Raw genomic sequence first — 24,485 nt, 5'->3', positions numbered from 1 at the left:
AAGCGGCCCTTATTGACTTAGGGCGCCTCGCCTTTCGGCGCTCCTTTGGCCCCCAGGAGGTTGACGCGTGGGACGCCCTTCTACAGGACATCGCTCTCTTGCCAATGCAGGTAGAGGGCGCCACCGACTCCATGGCGTGGCGTCTGGAGCCCTCGGGCAGCTTCTCCACGAAGTCTTTGTATGCTGCCATCGCCCCTTCGCTGGCCCCTGAGCCCTTTAGCCTGATCTGGGACATTCGTCTCCCCCTCAAGATCCGGATATTCCTCTGGCAGTGGATTCGGGGACGTCTCCCCTCTGGGGTGGAAGTCCACAAGCGCAATGGCCCTGGGGACGGGATGTGTCCCCTGTGCGCCACGGTGGAGGATTCGAACCACATTTTCTTCAACTGCTCCACTGCCCAGTTCCTGTGGTCGTGCTTCCGTGAAACGGTCGGCGGACAGTGGTGCAATTCCAACTTCCCTGACCTACTCGCGGAGATCCATGCCTCCTCCCCGCGTTACCGCCATATTAGATGGCTGTGCATTGGGATACTTGCATGGACGCTTTGGAATATTCGCAACAAGCTCGTTATTCAGAAAGTGCCTCTGCGACGTGCGACTGACGCGATCTTCAAAATGTGTGGCTATTTGCAGCTTTGGCGGCCGCTTAGCCGCCCCCAGGACCGGAGCACCATCGACACCCTCCTCACCGACCTTCGATCGATGGCCTTCCGCATGGCGCCCCCGCTTCCGCCACCACCGCCGGAACCTGATTAGGCTGGACTCGTCCGTGGCGGTCTCTGTGTGTGTCCTTTTGTTCTTAGGGCTTGTTGAGCTGTGCCCTCAGCATTAACCCCTTTGGTACCGTGCGTTTGTGCGGCTGTGACTCTGAGTGTGTGTGTGAACTCTGTTGGATGTTTTTTTCGGGCGGTTTGCTTTATCTATAAAGCGGGGCGAAAGCCTTTTTCGGTAGTCTAAAACATGATCTCGGAACTCATTTGGTCACTGCTTTCTGACAATGAGTGCGGCTCTTTTCTCGTAACATCAACATCTCCAAAACACTTTGTCAAACGAATTAACATAGCACTGAACAAAGGTGGCAGCTCCTCAAATCGAAACAAGGTCTTGATTAACAGAGATCAGCGACACTCGATGCTGATTTTCGCATCGCCGGCAATCGGAAGCAATACCTGCACCAACGCGCCGACCCTTGGATCTTCTTTCTTGCAGTAGATTTTGATCCTCTCGATGAAAGGGTGGCTGCTGCCTGAGGCCCATGACGGTGCTCCTCTTAATGATGATAGGGTGGCTGCTGCAGACTCAGATTCCTTACAGCTTCCACATTCCTCCCGCGGAATGTCAACATTAAGGAAGTATATATCAGTATAAGGTTCTACTGTCCAGCAGGTCAATTGATATTTGGAGATGATTCTGAGTGGGTACCATTTCAAGCTTAAAACTGATCTCCTTCAGCTTGGGCGAGCGATGTAGAATGCGACACAGCCGGTAGAAGTCACCATTCGTGCACCAATCGCCCTACACCAAACTTGTCAGGTTGCTGAATACCGGGCATGTCCACAAACTTGTTGCAAATATGATCTTCATATTCATCAAAGATGAAATCAAAATGACCAATGATGTTGAGTTGAAGAACCTGACAGCTTAGAAGTTAGAAACACCAAATGAGATGAGAAGGTTCAATACATGATACGTTTATCCAAAAAAGAAAATGATACACTTATCCACATATCTACAAACTGGTTATATTTATTCCAAATGATTGAGTTATTACAGTATACTGTCAGGTTCCTCTGAGTGTCAGCATTTGCTGGTTTCTGCTAAATCTTTCAGCTGGCATTGCAACCAAACATAAAGTTCTAACAACTCGTAACAACCGGACCAGGCCACTTCACTGGTCCGCACACAAAAATCCCCTCAAAAGAGGTGGAAAGTCGTGCATTACCCCAAACGGACAGTGTTTTTTCCAGTTACCAATAAAATAGTAATCATCAGTTTTCCCTACAGATTATATACACATTGCCTGCGTACGCACCAATTTGTTTCACTGAATTTGTTTCGTATACAATTAGAAGCAGGCCAATCTACGAAACTGTTTATTTTACACACTTACAAGACACCAATTAGGCCCGGTGTGCAGAGTGCAGACCCGTTAACAAAAATAAGGCCCAAAAGGAAATTTAATGGCACGGCGACCGTTGACGACCCCTTACGACAGTTTCTTTTCCCTTGCCGGAAAACTTCCAATCAATTCAAATTATGTTAGTACAACGAAAGCTAGAAATTATAAAAATTACATTCAAATCTATAGATTACCTAGAGACGATTACAAAGCACCGAAGCCGAATGCTTTCTTTGGAGAAATATTTTTACCCCGACTCCAATGTGAAGTCAACACGACTTTGTTGGACGCGGTCTTTTTTGTTCCCTAGATCTAGTGACTAGGGTTTTCCAGTCCTTAGGCGGCGCCGCCGCCGTGGGTCCTTTTCTCTAGCTAATCACCGATCTCAAGTCCCCCTCAAGGATCCTTAGGTTGACCTCAAGGACAACTTGTTTGTCTCCCCGTCCTTGGCTGGGGTAGGAGTGACTGGGGTTTAGGGGTCCCGACGTGCGATACATAGAAATTCATTTCGCTGCAGCATACACACAAGCCATAAGAGCAACTCCAACACGCCGAGCCAAATGAACGTGCATTTTGTTTGCTTTTCGTCCGTTTGGGTCGGCCGCCCGTCCTAATTTTTTTTGGGTCGGTCGTGCGCCCAACGCGCGCGACCCATTTCATGTCCACGCATAAATTTAAAAGGCCCGCGGCCATGCCATCACTCAAAGTTCATGCCAGCGCCATGCCAACGGCCGTCATACAATGCCAGCCTAAAAGAAACCACCACACAGTTAACGTTGGCGCACTTGCCCGCGGCCGGCACACAAAAAAGGGACGGAAATTCGACCACACCATCTCGGTCGTGGTCATGCCAGCACACTTGCTGGCATACAAAAAAAGGATGGCACTCTTCGCCATAGGTCACTCGTCGTCAAACTTGAGCATGTCAGCCTGCATCTTATCGAACCATGGCCTCTTCCTCGGGGACACGGTGTTCAGGTCTACCTTCATGATCTCCACCCCCATTATCATGCTAGCGAGCGCCACTTCTTTTGCCTTGGTCTTGGCATTGGCGGCTTCGATCTCGAACATCTTGGCTTGCTTCTTTGCCTCCATCTCAAGCATCTTGGCTTGCTTCTCCGCATCGAGCTCAAGCCTCCTCCTTTGGATCTCCATGAAGGCATTCATTTGCTCTTCCTTGTCTTGCCGGCGCTTCTCCTCTCTTGTGTCCTTGCTCATCATGCCCTCCACAGTTGCAAGCAAGGCAATCGATGCCGCACCGCGCTTGTCCTCCTCCTTGGAGTTGGTCTTGTCCCGCAGCCTTGGCTTTTCGCCCTCGCCAAGCTCCTCGGCGCCCCCCCCCCCACGCGCCTTGGCAGCAGCATATTGCGCCTTGAACTTCTCCTCCTCGTTGATGACCATCCAACAACGGGAGAGGTTGAAGGACTTGCCCTCATGTTGGGCCTTGAATGCCTCCAAAGCTTGGAATGCCTATAAATGAATAGCATGCAAGCATATGGGCAAATGGACATGCAAGCATAACGGAAACAGATACGAAGAGGGGCACATGTATACCATATCTTTCATGTCGATGCCGCTCACGGGGCATGCCTTGATGGTCTCAAGGGTGGCACAAAACTTGTTGCACTCTTGTTGTATCACCCTACATCGCTTCGAGAGGGACACCCACACACGCTTGCTCTGCATTTGATACAACACAAACTTCTTGCGTTCATAGTACTCACGATGAACACGAAGCCAAAAGGTTGATGCCTTTTGTTCGGCGCCGACCTTGGGGTCTTGCCCAATGTCCCTCCAACACTCGCAAAGGAGTTTGTCCTCAGACGGCGTGTATGCCTTCATCCGCTTGCTTTTGCGCTTCGGCTTCACGCCGGCTTGGTTGGCGAGCTCGTCCTCGAACCAAGGCTCCCCGTCGATGTCCACTTCATCCTCTTCTCGAGTCCGTAATCCTCCGGGAACTCGTGGTCGAGCGGGAAGGTGTTGCCCATGCCGACCTGATCTTGCATGAAGGTGTCGTCCATGCCAGCTTGATCATAGGTCGTCGTCATGAATGGCGCTCAATCGTCTTGGCTGGGTCTCCTCGGGATCGTAGGCAGCCGCGGCGGCACCACCAGCGGAGGCAGCGGCCGCCGCACTTCCTTCGAAGATGATGTTCTCGATGATGAAACGGTTGGCCGTTTCGTCGTCACCGGCCGCCGGCATTCTGTCAAACAGGTTGCAGGCACCGGGGAGCATGTCGGCTGGTATCTCCCGCGGGCATTTCCTCGCCCCTCCGGAGGATGATGCACCGGCCACCGGCATGGCGTTGAGGTCGATAGCCACGGGCACGGGCGTGGACGGCGCCATCACGCTCACCTTCGGCGAACATTCCCTGGAGAAGCGGGAGGCTTGCGGATAGACGTGGAAGCCGGGAATCGGCTGCGTGGCAGACACCTGCGGCGAGTCTGGTAGCACCATCTAAGGAAATGCCGGCGAGCCGATGCTCGCCACGGCCACGGCGGCGCTGACGAGCCCGTGTTGGCCAGGCTTTAACCCTAGGTAGAGCAGGACCTCCCTCGTTGTCGCCCGCGCAGCCAGGACGCATCCACCACCCACACGGCTGCTCGCCGGAGCCTGCCGTACCTAGCCAAAGGAGCCGCCGCTCTAGATCCAGGACTCCCCACGCAGGCAGGGCAGCCGAGGCCCCGCCGCCACCATCCTTGGCGCCTCGGGCTTGCCCGGCGGCTGCCTCAGGCGGCGGCGAGGAGGGGCGAGATGGAGAGGGGGCCACGGCGGCGCGGCTGGGTTTCCCCCGCCGCCGCCGGGGGAGGCGACGCGGGGGTCGCGGGAGGGGTTAGGTCTCACCGCTGTCTGCATACCACCACTCTACATAGATGAAGTAGCTCAGATCACACACACATGGCAAATTCAATTGCAACGAGTATGCACCCATTATCGACGGCATGAGGGATTTCGGGAACAGAATACATGATGCATACTCATTTGGCAACTGCTTTGTGTTACCAGCGGCCCTTTTTTGGTTAATGTGGGTGTCCCCAAAACACTTCGTCCCAACGAAATAACATAGAACCAATCAAAGGTGGCAGGTCCCGTAAACAAAACAAGGTCTTGATTAACACAATCAGCGATGCTCGATGCTGATTTTCACATCGCCTACAATCGGTAGCAACGCCTGCTCCAATGCACCGACTCTTGGATCTTCTTTCCGGCAGTAGACCTTGATCCTCTCAAATGCAAGGATATCTGCCTGAGCCTGACGCTGCTCTTGATGCTGGCAAAGCGGATTCCGAACCCTTGCATCTTCTACATTCCTCCTGTAGTGTACCAACATTAAGGTAGTATCACTAAGAGGTTCAGTGTGATAGCAGATCAACTCGTATTTAGAGATGGTTCTGGGTGAGTACCATTTCGAGCTTTAAAGTTAGCTCCTTCAGCTTGGGCGAGCGCTGGAGAATGTGAAGCAGCGGGTAGAAGTCAGCAGCCGTGCACCAGTCGCCCAGTACCAGACTCATGAGGTTGCTCAACATCGGGCATGTCCGCAAACCTCTCAGGAATTCGAGCTTCATATTCATCAGAGATGAAATCAAAATGATAAAAAACAGAGAGTTGAATAATTTGATTATTCGATATTTCCATGCTAGCTTGTTAAAATAATACCAGCACATGAGACGGAAACAAGTAAGCTGAAAAAGTGAAGATCCTCTGGATTTAAATCCAAGAAGCAACTATGTAACAAAATCTAACTAAGCAAGCAAATACATTCATCTAAACTTGTATGGATATGGAAATAAAAGGAACTAGTTCGTACCTCGGGTAATGGCGCATGCAACTCCAAGGTTGTGGCATGTGAAGCCATCAAGTAGACCATAGCCCATTATTGTGTTCTTCTTATGATGAAACATGTCATATCTCAGATTAATGGAACATGTCACTAGAGAAGGCAGATCTCTTGTTACCATAGCACCAGAATAACATGATATGCCAATGATAGAGAGATGGGTAAGGCTCCTAGCACAAATCAGAAGACCCTCGATGACCAGGCAATGAATTATATGCAGAACCTTGAGTGGCCTCGATGTGATCTCTTTCAGGTCACAGAAACTGCACCTCTCCAGCTCCAGCTCTAAATGTTCAAGCTCGTCGGGAAGGCTGCTGAACCTGTCAACACCATTGCTGGTGCCTCGTGCGCTCTTTGAACTGCGTGGGATTGAAGCTAGTTCGGACATTTCACCAGACAGCCGGTTGCATGGATCCAGCAGGGCAATGAACCAATAATCAAAATCACAGATATACGCACTGCAGACAACTTAGAAGTTAGAAACACATAATGAAATGAGATGGTTCGAGACATGATAAAAGTTGCTTCCGTACACCCCCCTTGCAATAAGTAAAAGAAAAAAAAAGGGTATTTTTGTTTTCACTAATTAAAACTGTTGGTTAGCTATGCCGCTGCCGCTGCCAATCCATGAGCGCCGTTTGGGATTGAGTGGATGCATGATGGGCTGCAGCGACGCCAGGCACGCGGCTGCTTGCACTGGTTGCATCCAGACGTACGTAGTGCGCGATGATGGAGACTGGAGAAGCTGCATCCTCGACGGCAGTAACCAACGAGACCGAGGCAAGAACCGCGAGTGACCTAGCTCTCCGATGAGTGCATGGGCAACACGGCTGGCCGCACACATCGTCGTGAAAAAAAAAAAAACAAGACCAGTCAGGACTAGCCCTTGGCAGCATATTTTTATAGAAGAAAATCTCTAAGCACCCCCTCAGCCGAGCCAGGACTCAAACCAGGGCGGGCAGCCTGCGCTCCCACAGGGCTAACCAACAAACCAACGGTCTGTTCCTCACATCGTCGTGAAAGACCGTGGCTAATCCCGAGAAGGTGGCAGCCACGTCCATCGTGGACCACATCAACAGCAATGAGCAGTACCTGTCGAGTCTCGAGCAACGAAACCCCAGCCTTCGTGTGACCTGTCTGCTGCTGCACTGCCATCAATGTTGATCTTGATCATATCATTCTCCGACGCCTTCCAACTTGACACGGGTTTCGCTGGTTTGTTGCCCTCTTTTTTCTTTAGCATTTCACAGTCCTGTATTAGCCGCTGGATCATATGGATGCCCGCGTGCATCAGCAGACCTTCTTGGTTCTTGGGTGTTCACCTTATTTCGCACATTCCACCAGACCCACAATAGTGCTACACACTGGATTCTCTTCTCCTCGTTCAGTTCCAGAACCGCATTAACCATATCCTCTGCATCAAAATACTTGGTAAGGGTTAATCGCGTCTCTTCTAGGTTCATTTGCCTCCACACTGCTCGTACCATTTTACATTTCAGAAAAGTGTGTGCTCCATCCTTTCTGAACCGCCCACACATCGGGCAAAGAGTGTCAGCATCAATACCACGCCGTTGAATGCTCCATCCATGTGGCAGACTGTTGTATGCAAGCCGCCACAAGAAGTGTTGTATTTTCGGCGGGCACCCAACTCGCCAAATCCTTTGCCACCGCTGCTACAACTCCAAACTTCTCCCTTAGGTCTGCTATTAGTAATCTTCTGCTGTTCACATTGCATTATGTATACAGATTTGACACTGAAATTCCCCTTACTGTCATAATGCCATGCCCACTCATCCTCAAAGTCATCATGCAAAGGTATAGCTAGGATAAACTGGGCATCCATAGGCCAGAAAATATCTTTGATCAGTCTTTCGTCCCACTGGCCCATACTTGGATCAATCAACTCACCTACTTTGTGGATGATTGTTTGGCCCCTAGGTGTGATCAGCCTCATGCATCCGTCCAGCGGGAGCCACGGGTCTGACCAAATGGTGGTGTCACTGCCATTTCCTATCCTCCTGATCAATCCTTGTTTCAAAATTTCAATGCCTTTGAGAATACTTCGCCATGCATATGATATTCCATTCTTTTCCTCTGTTTGAATTACCTCTGTATCCGGATAGTACCTAGCCTTGGTTACTTGGGCACATAGAGAACTCGGATTTGTAAGCAGCCTCCATGCCTGATGAGCCGACAGTTAGAAGAGATGAACCACATTGATCAAACGTGATTAGGATTTTTTTTTCATGTACCAAATTACCCTTTCTCACAAAGGGGTAAGTTCTAATCTCCATCGTCGATATAAGATTTAATAAAAAAAATACTCCCTCTGTAAAGAAATATAAGAGCGTTTAGATCACTACTTTAGTGATCTAAACACTCTTATATTTATTTACTGAGGGAATACATGATACCATCATCCACATATCAACAAACTTGTTATATTTATTCCAAATGATTCAGTTATTACAGTATCTTCCCTCTGAGTGTTGTATTTGCTGGTTTCTGCTAAATCTTTCAGTTTGCCTGGCAGCAGGTAAAAAACGTCAAGGAGTGGGATCCTTGATTAGCAGCAAAAGCAAAAAATGGCGCCACACGCAGAGCATGGTAATCAGTTGGCATTGCAACCAATCATAAAGTTCTAACAAATCTTAACAATGGGATCGAAGGCTCAAGGGTTGTCCGAAACAATGTTCATTCGCAAGCTATACCCCCACTCAAAATTCACAAACCTTTTATGTCTCAAAGAAAAAATTTCGCCTCCCCCCCCCCCCCCACACACACACACACACACACACATTGTTTTCTTTGGTCCACCGAGGACCTACCACCCTAGTCGGTAAAAATGGGGACGGGGAAGAGGCTTGTATTGATGTTGAGAAAATTTACATATTGAGGGTCCATATACGACTGTTCTAAATGGTTACCGAAAAAGGCTTTCGCCCCGCTTTATATATAAAGCAACCACCAAGCAAACATCCAGCGTACAATCGAAAGAACAAAAAACAAAGAACAAAACGACAAAGATACAAGACACTACGGAACAACTAACAAGATTCGAATGCACCAAGCAAGCTTGAGCATCGAAGCCTTCAGCGAGCTCCAGCTCCTGCCATGATGAGATGAGGCCAAGGGAGCAACACAAACGCTGGAAGAAGAACACACTCCGTCAACTCCCATGAGGTCAACACTGCTGATCTGCCCTTCACCGCCAAAGAAGGCCCCCTGCCTTCTCGTCCCGGATCGGAGGACGCTACGCCGTCGGCTGGCAGAGCCGCTCACCCCTGAGCACTCATGAGCAGGTCAAGCCGGTTGCCAAGGAGAAGACACAAGCATGGCGACCACCCCTCGCAGAGCTGCAACCCAGACCACACCACCATCGCTGGAAGGAAACATGACGCCCACTGCAAGCCGCCGAGCGGGAACATCACTGAAGAACACTGACGACCCAGCACCAACGTCGCAGCCCCAGCCATCACCTCCACCATCCCAAGGCGGCGCCTTCAAGAAGAACAACGACGCCGGTGCGCCGTCACCGCCCAATCCAAAGATTTTGGGCTTTCACCCGGGGTATGTTGGTGGAGTGCAGGAGCAGGATCTCGATGCCACCTACAAGAGAGGGGACGACGCCCGGAGCGTCGCTCACACCGTGGCCACCGCCGCCGGCCAAGGGGTTACCCCGAACCAGTGCTCCTAGCACCACCAGCCACCAGATCCAGCAAAAGGAGGTCGCCGGCATCTAGGACTGGAGGGCAAGATGAGAAGCGAGGGGGAGGGAACGCCATCTTCAGATCGGCTCTGAGGGGCAAACGGGGATCCCCTGGAACCAGCTCCACGCCCGCCGCCGGCCCGCCGCCCACGCGACCAGGCACGGCACACCGCAGCATCCGAGCCTACCACCCGCCGAAGGGTAGGAGGCGCCTTCCCCACCAGTGGCCGCTGCCACCAATCCAGCGCTCCACGCGCAGCCCGCACCTCACGATGCCAGATCTGGCGCGCCGCCGTCGCGCCTTGAGCCGGCCGCCGAGCAGCCTCCGCGGCCCCGAAGCGAGCCTGCGCCACCAGCGCCGCCCCGCGCAGTCCCGCCGCTGCGCCCCGCACATAGCACAACGCCCCTGGACGCTGGTGCATCCCGCGCCGCCACCGCCGAGCGAGGAGGGAAGGAATCCCCGCCGCCGCCGTCGCGGGCCAGGCTTCGCCCGGGGGCGCCTTGTGGCGGCGGCGAGGAGATCACAACGAGTATGGGGTCTGGGGGCGAGGAGAGGGGCGCTCGCCAGCCGCCGCTCGCGGGAGCGACGGGGGCGAGAGAGAGCCTCCCAACAATTCTCTGTCGGAAATTATCTTCTAAATGGTTGTGATTGATGTGATCATGTACATTCATTTTGATCACATAGCTCATACTGGTAGTGCATATGTTAGCACATGTATGGTCAGTAACACTAAAACTCTTCTGGAAAGAAGGTTGATGCTCCTAAAACCAATAACACTAGATACAAGTAAAAAAACCACCATTCACTACAATATATTTATGCCCATCTCTAGCTGAGATGGAGAGCACAAAGAAGTATGTAATTCCCAACCACTATATATACATAACGATGGTTTCCTTTAAGCTACCGGAAGCACTCTCTGGTAGTACTCTCCAAGAGCCCAGATAGGGAATATGTTCCTGAACTGGGCATAAGTGAGCATAAGGTTGTGGTTGGTAGCTCCAATAATGTCCTGTCAATTGAGCAAACATACCGAAGTTAATCGCAACATACTACTAGGAGATCACCTAATTAACTTGGATATTTTTAAGTTGCAATCTTTTCATTGAATTTTGTGAAGGTTGATTATTTTTTGTGCATATACATCATCGTACTATTACTTGCCCTTATGAGGAAAACCCATGATTTCGTTGCACATAAACTAAGAGAAGGGATAAGGACATGTTACTTACTTGCTGAGGGAACTCTCCATCCTCTGATTGGAAGTTCATCAGAATCTTGGCTGCTCTATGTAGACATGCAGGATCTCTTTGACCCTGTTCACTCAAAAAACATATTGTACTATAGTTAGCATACAACTAATTCAATTCATAATGATATATGTCCATTGTACTTATGAACTAATACATGATTTGTCTATAACGTTGTGTACAATTTACAACTTAACAAGTGATCTAAATAGTAAACAATAAAGGACATGGATGTAAGATTGACAAGAAGGATAAAAATTGACCTGCCCGGCATCAATTAGGGCCAACATGGCCCAACTAGTGTTAACTGCATGAGCCCTGTTTCCTTCAAGATTGGTGTAAACCTATATATGTTACAAGTTAGTTAATTAGGACATGGTTAATTAGATTAATTAAGACATGAAAACAAAATAGGTCTAGAATGAAGAAAGTTAATGTACCTTGTCTTGACTGGAAAGGTAACTTTCTCCCCACCCTCCAGATGGGAGAAGCTCCTTGGACAAAAGAAATTCACACGCTTTTCTGATTGCTAGGCTATTTACATACGTCCTCCCTGCAGCAACCAATCCTCTCACCCCAAACCAAGTACCATATGTGAAACAGATAGCCCAACAACCATACCTGTAGTTCAAATTAACAACACATGTTCAAATTATGCAGAGGCCAGGAATTTAATATTTCAAAATCTTTTTTGTGAAAATAATCTTCCATTTTGTAAGAATAAAAAGACAGGAACTTCTAGAGCAAATTTAAAGAAATTCAAACCATGATCCATCACTCCATTGGATGCTCTCAATGTAGTCTGCAGCCTTTTGGATACAACTGTCTATCTCTTCCAAGCGAATGTGTTTGGGGTACATTTCTCTAAATAACACCAGACCCTGAATTACTGATGATGTACACTCAACATACCTGCATGTGAATCAATATAAGAAGGTAGACAGATTAATAGAAAATTAGCAACATAAATAACTAATTAAGCATTTGATGGTTAGTGTCCCTTACGGATACTCGATCATTATGCCGCCAAAGCTCTCAGAAGGATTCAACAACTGAAGTGATTGAAAAAATAAAAGTGAGCATGACAAATGTACGTATAGAAAACTTATAGTCGGTTGATTGGTAGAACCAAGAATTGCTAAACGACGTCAACTTAATATGGTAGATTAAACTAAGTGTTTCTTCCTCGCATGTACTAATCCTTGTGCGTTCTAGAGGAAAACTCTTCCTTATGTCTTTAGTTAGAATAAAGGAATTATATATGGTAGCTCACCTCAAGCCATTCATAAGATCTTGTTAGCTCATATGCACCAAAACTGCCATCGTCATTCTGCAAAAGATTACGCAATGAGACTTTTAACACTTAAGTTGTTCATCCAAGTAGTCAGAAAATGAAAGTCTCTTAATTATCAACTACGAGTAATCACTTGAAACTAGCATTGGCAAAAGAGAACACAAAAATGATAATTAAGACTGGAAGATACTAACCATCAAAGACAGTAGAATGTTGACTGCATCATCAAGTCTGCTTGTTTCTATAGGCTCATCAACCAGTTCAGGAACCTTAGTTAACAACAACAAAACCTGAAGAAATAATGAAATCTTAGCTTATTCCTATCAGTGTGTCGTTGGTTTCACTCCTGGAATTGGTGCCTTGTATTGAATCAGTTCCAGAAAAAATAATATGGAAATTTTTCCTTTGTATTGAATCAATTCCATGGAAAGAGTATCCATGATAATTTGTGTTAGACTCAGTATAGCTATTTCGTGTGACAAGTCCCACATAGGGGATTTAGCGTCCCCTAAGAAACATAGCGAATGTGTCCAGTGTATATAAACTTATGTTCCAAGAGTAGAACCTTAGGGTTAACCATTTCATTCCAAAAAAAACATTTAGTAAAAGCAAGAATAGAAATACAAGACGGGTCTTATGCATGTAGGATGTCACAATTTGGGCCAAGGTGTTGCACACTTAGACTTGTTAGTTTTCACGCATGCATGTTAGCCATGGTGAAAATCTGTGTGTTCTACTAATTTAGCCTACCAAAGTTTAAAGAAATGGGCCGAAATGGTAGTATTTGCACAAAGGTTTTGGTTGAAGAATACAAACATAATGTGCTGGGATCATGGTTTTAAATTTAAGTTTCGAATATTCCTGTGTAGCCAAAATCACTGAATTTCAAAATGTATTTTGAAAATTATTTTCACTTGAGTTTGATTGAGATCCACCAAAATATTTTGAAATTTCAAACTATAATTTGAAATTATTTGAATTTTTTTGTACTAATGAATTTACCAAAATATGTTGGCTGAAAGACAGGTATTTCAATATGTACCGCAATTACTAAAATTCTAGAAACTTCAATGAAGTTACGCTGAAAGTGAAAACTGTGGCGAGGACTACCTTAAATGCTTCTGCAGTACAATCTGATACAGGCCACCCTTGGTCAGCAGTTGAATGTGTCCATCCACCTTTTGATAGATGGCGATACCACTTGCTTTGGTCTCCAGGGCAGTCCGCACGAATCTTTAGGCACATCAGATACACATAATATTGTTGAGTAACTACACCTAATTTATTAGTGTTGGACAATATATTACCATGCAACATTTTGTATATTTACCTGGGAATGTTTGATATAGTCATGAGCGACTTTAATTGTATGGCCAAACTCTTTTGTGAGGCCGGTAGCAAATATAGCCTGAACTGTCAAAGCTGTATCCCATAGCTGGCTGCCATTGTAAGACTACACAAGATGTTCTAAGATTAGAGTAAATTTAATAGTACAGAATATCATTACATCAATGAAAAGCATGTTGTTAAAACATACATTTTGATGACTCTATTAAATGAGTGAGTTTCAATTTATGATGTGACCCTACTTATTTTGTGCTAAACATATATGTTCTTATTCTCCCGCTCTCATACTAGCTACCATCCATGACTTCCAAAAACAACAATGAGATAGTCTTGAGTTATATTCCCATAGTATTTCAATTGGATGAACACCTAAATCTCTGTCTTGAGTCAAAATATGTTATACATTTAAAAAACAAAGTGAGTAAGTGACTATCATACTCATTTTTTGAACATATGGGTGGAACTATTTGTGTTTTATAGAGGAGAATTAAGCACTAAAACTCAAGTAGAGTGGACTTGAACTTGGTGGGATTCTACACATCCACCACTAATATATCAGTGAGTTAGACTGATTGCTAATATAAAAAAGGTTTGCTGGGCATTCACGTGTTGTCGTATATATCTATATATTTGAAACAATTAGGTAAATGCGACATAAGAAATCAAATTGTGCATATCACTATGTCTTGTTATTGCCCCCCCAGCTCAGATAATGCTAATAAAAAATATCCCAATGAAGAAAATATAATAAAACATGAAGGAGAACTCGTTGACACCTTCATCTTCATGCCGTCTTCTGCAACCCATAAGAAATCATATACTCTTTCAATATGGAGTTTGAATGCCTCTGACTTTGGATCTTCTACCCAGCAACAAATCATATTCAACATCTATTTGTAAATTTATACTAATTAGTTGTTGTTGGAGAAAATAATAAAAAGAAACAAATATAGTTGATAAGCAATGTACAAATTTACTAAACTCAACACAAATATAATGGTAAGTTGTAGTTTGGAGATATAAAAAAAACAATGATGCAAAGCTTACTCAAAGTAACATCTCTTTACCTTATTGAGAGGAGCAATGCATATATATTGAGTTGTTTCATCCTCATACTTTATATGTTTCATGACAATGTCCAGAGCTTTCTTTCGCAAATTGCTGCCAGGCCAGTGCATAAGAACCGGTTCACCAATTTTCTTGAGAGTGGCCCATACAATATTCTGTAGTGGTGAATGGGGATAATAGAGATCTTCCTACATTGTAAGCAAAGTTAACATTTCAGATGGCAAGACTTCCAAAAGGCCATAGGTTATGCGATCATGGTTAAAGAAAGCCTAATATTTCATGCCACTACCTCTTAACCATAGGTATAATGAGGCTAGGGTTGACTATGATTTTACAGTGCTTATTTGAATTCTTGTGTTCTTCTTATTTCAAGAATAGACACTTTAAAGACTAAAATCCCCGTGTTTTTTTAATTCTCAAATTTGTATAGGAATACATGTCATTATGGTCCTTTTCCTGCTCCTACAGTTTTGACACCAGTGAATCAAAGATTTCCTTAATATTTTATTAGCAAGAAACGCAAGGTTAAGTTTCAAGCAGTGTTGAAAGAAGGGTGTAGTGATGTGTGGTGGTATGGTTTTCAAGGTGCGGTTGGAGGTTGGCATTACAAGTGTTGCTGCAGCATGGATGTGATGTCTTGCTGTGCCCTTTCGGGATTCTTGGGAGTGAGGTGAGAGGTCTTTGAAGGTGGTGTGAGGCTGGCAATTGGCAATAGAATAATTGTTGTCAATTTGCCATCTTCTTGAAAGAAGGTGTGGCCTGATTCTGACCGCCATTGTAGATGTGCCTTCCAACATGATTTTGGGAGGCATGCGGTGTCATTAGTGTGCTTCTATGGCATTGAGGCCACTATTTGTTGGTCTAGAGTTTGTTGTAAATGTTTGTCTAGTGATTGCGGATTTTTATCTCTCATAGGTTTTCAGTTGTAATGGCTTATTCTTGTAAAGTTTTATCAATGCATCGAAGCACAAGCTTTGTGTTTTACTAAGAGAAAAAACTATTGAATTGTACAACGTTGTACGGTAGTTTCATTTGTTCACCAGCGCAGCCTTATGCACCTGCATTGCCTGCTATCTTGTAGTGAAAGCTTAATTTTAAGTTGTTTTCATGTGGTGTATGCTACACTATATCAAATATCATGATTGTATAACCAAACACGAATGTCTAGAGTCGACAAAAATTACCTCAAATCAAAAAGTAGATGACATAGTTGATAGGAACGGTCAAGTGAATATGAGCGATACCTTTGCACACCCATTGCGAGCCTTGTCCCAGTCAATCTCATTATACGGGACATTGTAGAGCTCTTTCCTCAAGTCTAGTACAATCGATGTAGTAGCACCCACAAACCTCTTCCCGTATAGGTATGACATGGGCAAATATACCAACCGACAATTACACCACATGCGCCCTGTTTATATGGAACAAAATAATTAGTAAAAGTTATTAAATGGCAAGAATAAGCCTAGTATGTATTTGGTACTCGATGCATTATTTTCTATCTTCTATCTCCTGTTTGTAAAAAGATAGCCTTGCTCATTGTTGAACTATAACCCATAATGAAACCCATGTAGGATGTCTGCAGAAAATACATTTTTAACTTTTGATAGACTATAGTCCGTACACATGTATGGATTTTAGTTTGATTACATTAATTTGTCATAATAAATAAGGTTGTGTTCTACTTGAGCGGATAATTATGTGGCATATTCGATCACATATTTTTGTTTTCATCTCACAATGACATATACTATACAAAATATTTTATTTATTATTATGAATTATTAGAGATTTTCTGTAAGCTTTACATCTGAATTTTAGTTTTGCAATGGTAGGCCAATTGTTACCGGGTATACCCTTAGTAGGCAATGCAAATATGGTGGATTGAGTGGTTCTGCGGTGAAATCAATGGTGATCCCTTGTTCCATTGATTTAGCAAGAATTTAAACAATGTTCACTAGTCCTCCTTAAATGTGAAATTGTGAACTTGTTTTAAAGATAAAATAGTGACATTTTCCAAGTGGAACCAATCTAGGTAGCTAATTTTTGTAAAAATCAGTATGTCAAAACATTAGGTAAAATAGTATGGATCGAGCCACATGAGAAAATTTGAAGGATGAATTCAACTACGGAAAGGAATAAATTTAAGTGTGAGGCCCTAACCTGGATGAATAGGCAAGAAATAAGGCATCATCCATAGTTCTGGTGGCAATGGGTTGTTCCCGGACCAGTCATATACCCCAAGGACCTAAAGCAAGAAGTTAAGGGAGATATCAGACAAGGGACCTCTTTAGGTTGAAAATATAGCATATGTTCAATGATATGGTCAATAAATCCAAGATTCTCAACTATATTTCATTTTCTTCGGAGATCAAGTGCAAAAGGAAATGCATATCAACATGCACTAGAGTTATGGTCATGTTCCCTACCGAAAGAAAGAATTTTCCCCACGATGGTGTTAAAGTTGCTCCTCCATGATCCAAGATCCAACTCCGAGCTTGTAGCATGGCTCCGCATGAATCCAGCCCCTCCCCAAGCAATCTCAAAGCAACATAGTTCATGACAGTACAGAACATTGTGCTTGTTCCCTCGATATGCAGTCCCCAACCCCCGTCTTCATTCTATACTTCAACAATAATATCAGCAAATACTTGTCCATTTTTTTTAATCATGTCAGTAGGCATGTATACGTGCCTGATGATTGTAGAGATACCGCCGAATCTCTTTCTGATGTTCAGATGTCAACACAGTAGTTAGTGCTCCAGTCACATGCAGTGCTACAATCTGAGAGAAATGGTCGATGCAAATCAAAACATGGAAAACCAAACATCTACTTATGGAGATGGAAATAGATTATTTTGACTTTATTTCATACATATTGAAATCATAAGAAAAGGTCTAGAAAATTGTTGTTAGATACGAGGAGAAAGTACCAAGCTGGGCAAGAGAAATAAAGTGCCAGCGTAATCCCCCGGCCAATGGCCATCATGTGCCTGGAGAGTGGAACATCGGTTGATTGCCCTCCTCAAAGATATCAAGACATCGTCTTCTTCTGTGTGATACCCATGTTGTTCCAGCTTGATGGGAGGAAGGTTCATCTTGAGATTGTTTGACTTAGAGAGCTACACGACAAAAAAATTGTTAGGAAATGATTTTCTCTCTCTTGAGAAGCTAGTAGGAGGTCGACCTTTTGGTGGATAAAAAGAGTGTTATATATATAGGCAAAATGGCAATAGGAAAGACAGTATTCTATATATTTGTTCAAAGGTAGAAATTTTTGACTATTTAAAAAAGATACCTTACAAAAATAAACATAGGGAACATCTATTTTCTCAAATCTAAATTACAGAAGTTCACGATATCCTATATACCTAAACAGTTCATCCCTACTACCTCAATTATCTTAACATGCACACATGCCACATCATCAAAGACCCACCACAACATTCATGAAAATTATTTTTCATTATTAGTTGTTTCCCACGGATTCTATTTATTTCAACATGCACACATAAGCCATGCACACATGTCACCTCATCAAAGTTCATTATAGTATAGTACCTATATTCAATAAATATTTTGCAACTATACAATAATCCAATACAATATATAATATGTATTTTCAGTTATATATATATTATTAATCCAAATGTTTCATATGACCAAATCTTGCGGGGTATCATCTAGTTTGATTAATTTTCCAAACCAAAATCTTGGAGAAGATAGGTAGGCGAGCCTAGTCTGACCAAGTGTGCAGATAGTCTAATTCAAGTTTTTTCCCATTTTGAGGAGGTTTTTCTTTTAGGGGATGCGGAGGTTGAATGAGAGAGCGCCTCTTCAGCTCCATACGCGCTACTTTTTTTTTTTAGCCAACCTTACGCGCTACTTGGCGAGCTGGCACTCACGCGCATGCTTGCGGGGCGCGGCCCATTAAAGTTTACTGCTTGCTCGCTCCATTCGCTTGTTTCTAAGGAAAAAAACCAGGATCCGGTTTTTTTATACAGCTAAAAACATGTCAATAAAATCATAAATTCGAAAACAAAATTTACGAACTTTGAGAAATAAGAAAATATCTAAAAATTAATGAATTTTAAAAACTTTTTGATTTAAAAAATCAAGAATAATAAATATGTTCACAAATTTGAAATTATGTTTATGAATCTGGAAAAAGTATTCAAGGATTTTAAGAGTTCGATAATTTAAAAAAGAACTAACAGATACATATACAGTTCACGAATTTGAAAAAAATAATGAATTTGAAATTATTTTTGCAAACTTAAGAAAGGGTGCACGAATTAGAAAAAGTTAAATTTTTGTAAATCACGGATTTATAAACATAACATGTTTTTCAAATTTGTTTGTGTATTTTAAAGTTTGTTTACAAAATTGAAAAATGTTCACAAATTCAAAAAAAGCAGACAAGAAATAAAGAAAAAAACATAAACGAAAATATAAAAATAAAATTGGAAATATAAATCCCAAAACAACCGGGAAAAACTAAAAACTATTAAAATCAACTACAAGCTTCTAGAAACTTTCCAAAACAGTTGGGAGCTTCAAGATTCGGGATCAATATGGGCCGGCCCATAGATAAAAGGAGAGAGGGTATGCTCTCTGTACTGATTTACTAGAATACGGGGCTTAAGCGTGAAATAGTAAACTTTAGCTTGTTTTTGAGGGACCTATATCTCGCCTATTCTATCTCGCAGTAGGCAATCCCCAGAAGTGAGGTTTTTAGGAAGCTTCTACTATCAGTTCAGACCGGGAATTGAAGCTTCCGCATTATTATTTTTCTGTGTTTTCTTGTGTCCGTTTTCCTTGATTTTTTGTTTTAAAATTTCATTGTTTCCTTACTGGATTTCTACTGCCTTTCTTCTTATGTTCTTTATCTTTTTTCATTTTTATTTTTATTTTTGTTTTGTCAATACATGAATATTATTAATACAAAATTGGAGTTCTTGTATACATCTGGATTTTTTATACATGTACATTATTTTTCAAATAAATATTGCAAATTCAGCAATTACAAGTTTGAACTTTTTTAATATGTGCGAAACATTTTTAAATACACGTTATACATTTTTTTGAATGGTATAGTTTTTTTAACTTTGAAAACTGTTTTCATATTGTATCAGCATTTTTGAAAAAACATTCACGAACATATTTTTGTTACGAGTGATTTTTGTTAAATCTTACCTACATTTTTTAAGTAGTACAAAAACATGTTTTTGAATTATGCAAAAAAAATTTAATTCCACGACTTTTTTTCTGAAATGGGCTAACACTTTTAAAATGTCATGAGCATTATTTTTGAAAGCTATCATCTTTTTTAGAAAGTTATAGGAAATTGTTTTTATGCTGTATTAACGTTTTCCTGATGTGCGGTGAACGTCTTTCAAAAATAAGTAAATTAAAATTTTGGAATATATGTATTTGGAATATTTGAAAACTTTAAACAAACGTACAAAGTAACTAACAAATGTAGAAGCAGAGAAGAAAAAGAAACGAACATAATAGATGTTACATAGGCCAGCCTACTAGAAGCGTTTCGGAGGCACCCTTCAAGCGAGGCACGGTGAAGATGGACACACCCATTTATGTTATTTGTATATCCTACAAACCCCGGATTTGGGAATAGAGGATTTGGGAATAGAAGGTTCTGTTGTGTTTTTTTAAAACCTTATATAAGGTTCCAGTCTGCCTTTTTCTCTGCATTTCTTTGTTTTTCTCCTTCGGCGATTTTTTTTATTTAGTGTCCTTTTCCATCACATTTAAAAATATTATATTTTTCTTTGAAATTCCAAGGTTGGAGCTTTTTTTCGAAAATGATCAGATTTTTTGCTCAAATTTATAAAAAACGAAGGAAATTTCTTGTTTTAAAAATGTCTGCGAATATTCAAATATTGTTCACGTTATTTTAAATATTCGTAAATTGAAAATTTCTTTCCTTTTTTCTGAAAATGTTCGGAACTTTCAGAAAAGTGTTAACGATATGAAAAAATGTCAAAATTTCAGTATTTGTTCATATTTTCCTAAAATATTTGGAACTTAAACGATTATTTTCTTTTTCAAAAAAAGTTTGACATTTAAAAAATCGTGTTTCAGTAATTTTTTACCTTTTTTCTAAAAAATGTCAGTACTTTAAAAATATATTTTGTTCATGTTTTCCAAAAAACAGAATGATTAAAACTGTCCGCTACAGCAGCCAGCTTGCTCCAGGGTCGTTACAGTAGCCTGTTCACTAGCCACTACAGTCACTATGGGCCGGCCCACTCTGAGTCCTGCATGTGCATTCGCCCGATAATCTGTGGCAAAGAGTGGCACATAGAAGCACCCAGAGGACAATGTTGTTCCCTAATTGCACTAGTTAACGCCATGGTTTTCAATCAGGCCGAAGGAGAATTAGATTCTATGAATGTTATTGAATTTTGCATGGGGCAAACACAATGGTGGGATGTAGCAGTGTAATCTTCGCGGAGTGTGTGTGGAAACCACAACGGTGATACGGAATGTCATGTTTATGCAGTGTTTTTCCTGAGGCTAATTATGTAGCTCATGAGTAGCTAAGTTCAGCTTTGTGATAGATGTAATAGTAGTTGGGTCGATGAACCTATGGGTTTCTTGCTCAACAAACTAGGTTTTTTAGGGAGGTAAATACATCAGTGGTGTCTGAACTTGTCATGGATGTTCACTTTAGTGCCTAAAGTTGAAAAATACGTCGAACTGGTTCTAAAACTTGGATGACTCGTGCAAATACGGTGCTAATATCATCTGTAGACGTGTAGTGTGCTGATGTGGCCCCGTATTTGTTGACATGGCATGGGGCCACTTGTAGTGGCGAAGCAAGATTACTTTAATAATATATATGTCCTTATGACAAGTGGTCCTGTATGTCAGAACAAATAGAAAATTGTAATTAAAAATAGTGCCCGATCAGAGTCGAGCATACGCCAACCACTGCACCAAACACTATACGATGGCAACTTTGGCCACTACATATTAATGAATGATAAACAAAAAGGATTCTGGTGCTTAAATGCGCTGCATCCAGTGGGCCATTTAGGACATGTTATTTTTTTAGAGAGAAATGTAAAACGTCTGTAAATTATATTCATAGTAATAAATTTTAGATTCAAATATTCGTGTGTTATTAATAATTACCTCATGTATGGATTGTATTCACTAAACATTTAAAAATGTAGTTAACAAACATTCTTAAATATAATCCATGATTGTATACTTTAAAATTTTGTACTTACTAAACATTTTTAAACACTCATGGCTTATATTTAAACTATTGTTTTCTAAATAATAAGTGAATATTTCTAAAAATTAAAAGAACATTTTTAGTAAGTTATTTTATTACCTACCTCTATATATTTATTGTGTCTCCACATAAATATTTGTGTACCATGAGGTTATTATTTATGTACCAAAAATATTTATAACCCACAACATGACATGGGGCCTGTTTTTTTTAAATTGGCAATACGTGCACACGAATATTTTTATACCACAAGGTAATTATTAATGACACAAATATTTGTATATCAGGAAGTAATTATTAATAATACACAAATATTTGAATCTAACCTTTTTTATTATGATTATAATTTATAGACTTTTAATATTTTAAAAAAATTAATCTGTACTAAATGGGCACCCTATGCAGCCTATTTAAGCACCAAAAGTCATGCTATCATACATATAGCAGTGCACGCCTAAGTTTGCAGAATGTTGCTTTTTCGGTGTAGTGGTCAGCGCGTGAATAATCAAAAGAGCAGGGCGCGGTTCGACTCCAAATGAGCATAATTTTACCTTCCATTTATTTTTCTTCTATACTTACAGGTGGGGTGCCACGTCAGCACATATATGTCTACATATGTGTTTAGCACCGTATTTGCAAGCGTTAGCCAAGTTTTAGAATCAGTTCAATGTATTTTTCAAGTTCAGGCACTAAACTGAACATCCATGACAAGTTCAAGCACCATCGGTGTAATTACCTCTTTTTTAGGCATGCTCAACAAACTAGTGGACAATGTAATTTGTGTTGAAAATTAATATTTTTTGAGGCAAGTGTTGAAAAATAATAAAGCAAGCCATGATGGCCTTTCCTAAAAAAATTGTGTACATCAACGCACCGAGGGTCATTTCTCTTGGGCTTTTCGGCCAGCTTTCAAGCCCAAAACGAGCTCAAGACTTCAAGAATAAGAAAGTTCTGCCCGGTTAATTTGGCAGCCAGCTGTCACATGTAAACGGCGAAGCCCTAACACGCGGAGGTAGTTTCACATGCTATGCAAAAGTATGCAGTGTGAGTCACTTTTTTCATTCATTCACCTTTAGTTTTTTTTTCTCTACTAAAAGTGGAGTAGAATAACCCAGTTGACAATTTTTTAGAATTTCCTTTGTAAAAAGAGTTTATTATAACATGTATGCACAGAACTATTTGTCGACATGATGTATGAAATTGAAAGTAGGTTAATGTTATGATTTTAGTGGAAATGCATAGAATTCTCATGCGCAGGATTGTTGAGAATGTATCAGATCATAGTTTTCATTATTTTTGTATGCATGGTGCTTGATGTCTCCGAGACAAGGTTCTAAATATCGGATATCGGGTTTGGATGGGTTTAGCTTCAATACATCGGGTGATATGTAGTTATATCATCAAAGAAAGAAATATCTGATTTTTTTACACTATTCGTCTTCAAAACATGTCTTTTTGTAAAAAAAAGAATATGATGTCAATGCTTAGATTCCTAGTTTATTAACTTGTTAATTAAGAGAAAATGTAAGAAAAACTCAAAAGATCGTTATGTTAAGAATTAAAAAATTACAATATTTATATGAGTTTCTACAAAACATTATGCATGGCTTTGGTAATATGATGAAGTTTAAATCCATAATGTTATTACATTGTTTTCCGAGAAAGAATTGTTGTCCTCCATGTATCGGTCTATACTAGTGGACATGTCGAATTAGATATCGGCCATTCGGTTGATATAGTATGGCCGATATGGATACAACATACCATTCTGTAACCATCCGATATAGTATCGAGCTATGCTAGTTTGTACCTGAACACCAAGTGCACGGTGGCATGTATTATCGATCTCCATCCCAAAATATAGGACGTTTTGGTAGGCTAAAATGGCCTAGCAAATCGTCTTATATTTTTAAACAGAGGTAGTACTAGAGACTGTGTGTTGGCTTTAAGAAAGAGAGAATGGAGACCTGCATGCGCATGAGGAGGTCGGAGCTGTTCTTCATCTGGTGCCGGCGGCTGGTGAAGTCGCGGCGGGCGGCATCAACGGCGGCGACCTCGTCGGGGTCATCCGCGGCAGGATCGAACTCCCATACCTGCCGGCCGACGTGGCCGTTGGTGGTGCGCAGCAGTGGGTTGCCGCTGCCCTCCGCGATCTTTAGCCTCCACATCTCTCCCTGGATGATTGATTTGTTAATTTGGTAGCACTCAGTACCTCCCTCACGCAGCTGCTATGTGATACATATATAAACCGGCCAATATATACGTGCTCGATCAGTCACCTAGATAAGTCAGAGATGTGCAGCAGGGATCGCGATGTATCTGACTAAAGGTGACGAACCATCTTTGTTGCTTCGTACATGCAAGATTTATAAATATGCACCTAGATAAAATACACACTCCGTTGCAAATTATTGGATGTTCTAACTATTTTCTAAATCTTTGAAGAAGAAAAAACTCTTTTCTAAATCAAATGTATATAGAGTGTGTTTGTCCACTCATTTCAATCCATATGTACTAGTTTATATTGAAATATCCAAAATATTTTATAATAGTTAACAGAGGGAGTAATAGTTTGCTGGATCGGGAGAAGCTT

At 42.1% G+C, this 24,485-nt stretch overlaps 1 protein-coding gene across 1 annotated transcript; it reads right to left on the bottom strand.

The window, feature by feature from the left end:
* Positions 1-8,796: 8,796 nt before the first annotated feature.
* Positions 8,797-24,109, bottom strand: LOC123119046 (cycloartenol synthase). The gene is made up of 18 exons (XM_044538695.1): positions 23,860-24,109; positions 17,559-17,747; positions 17,320-17,409; positions 17,055-17,246; positions 16,789-16,873; positions 15,870-16,036; positions 14,625-14,813; positions 14,334-14,447; positions 13,541-13,663; positions 13,321-13,443; positions 12,405-12,500; positions 12,190-12,246; positions 11,922-11,968; positions 11,682-11,828; positions 11,357-11,537; positions 11,180-11,260; positions 10,899-10,982; positions 8,797-10,678 (listed from the first exon to the last, which is right to left on the bottom strand). Exons 1-18 carry the CDS (start codon positions 24,058-24,060, stop codon positions 10,565-10,567), a joined length of 2,280 nt encoding a protein of 759 aa, XP_044394630.1. The 5' UTR covers positions 24,061-24,109; the 3' UTR covers positions 8,797-10,564.
* Positions 24,110-24,485: the final 376 nt, after the last annotated feature.

This window comes from Triticum aestivum, chromosome 5D, assembly GCF_018294505.1.
Source record: "Triticum aestivum cultivar Chinese Spring chromosome 5D, IWGSC CS RefSeq v2.1, whole genome shotgun sequence".
Taxonomy (NCBI): Eukaryota; Viridiplantae; Streptophyta; class Magnoliopsida; order Poales; family Poaceae; genus Triticum; species Triticum aestivum.
This window is presented reverse-complemented; position numbering and strand designations above follow the sequence as displayed.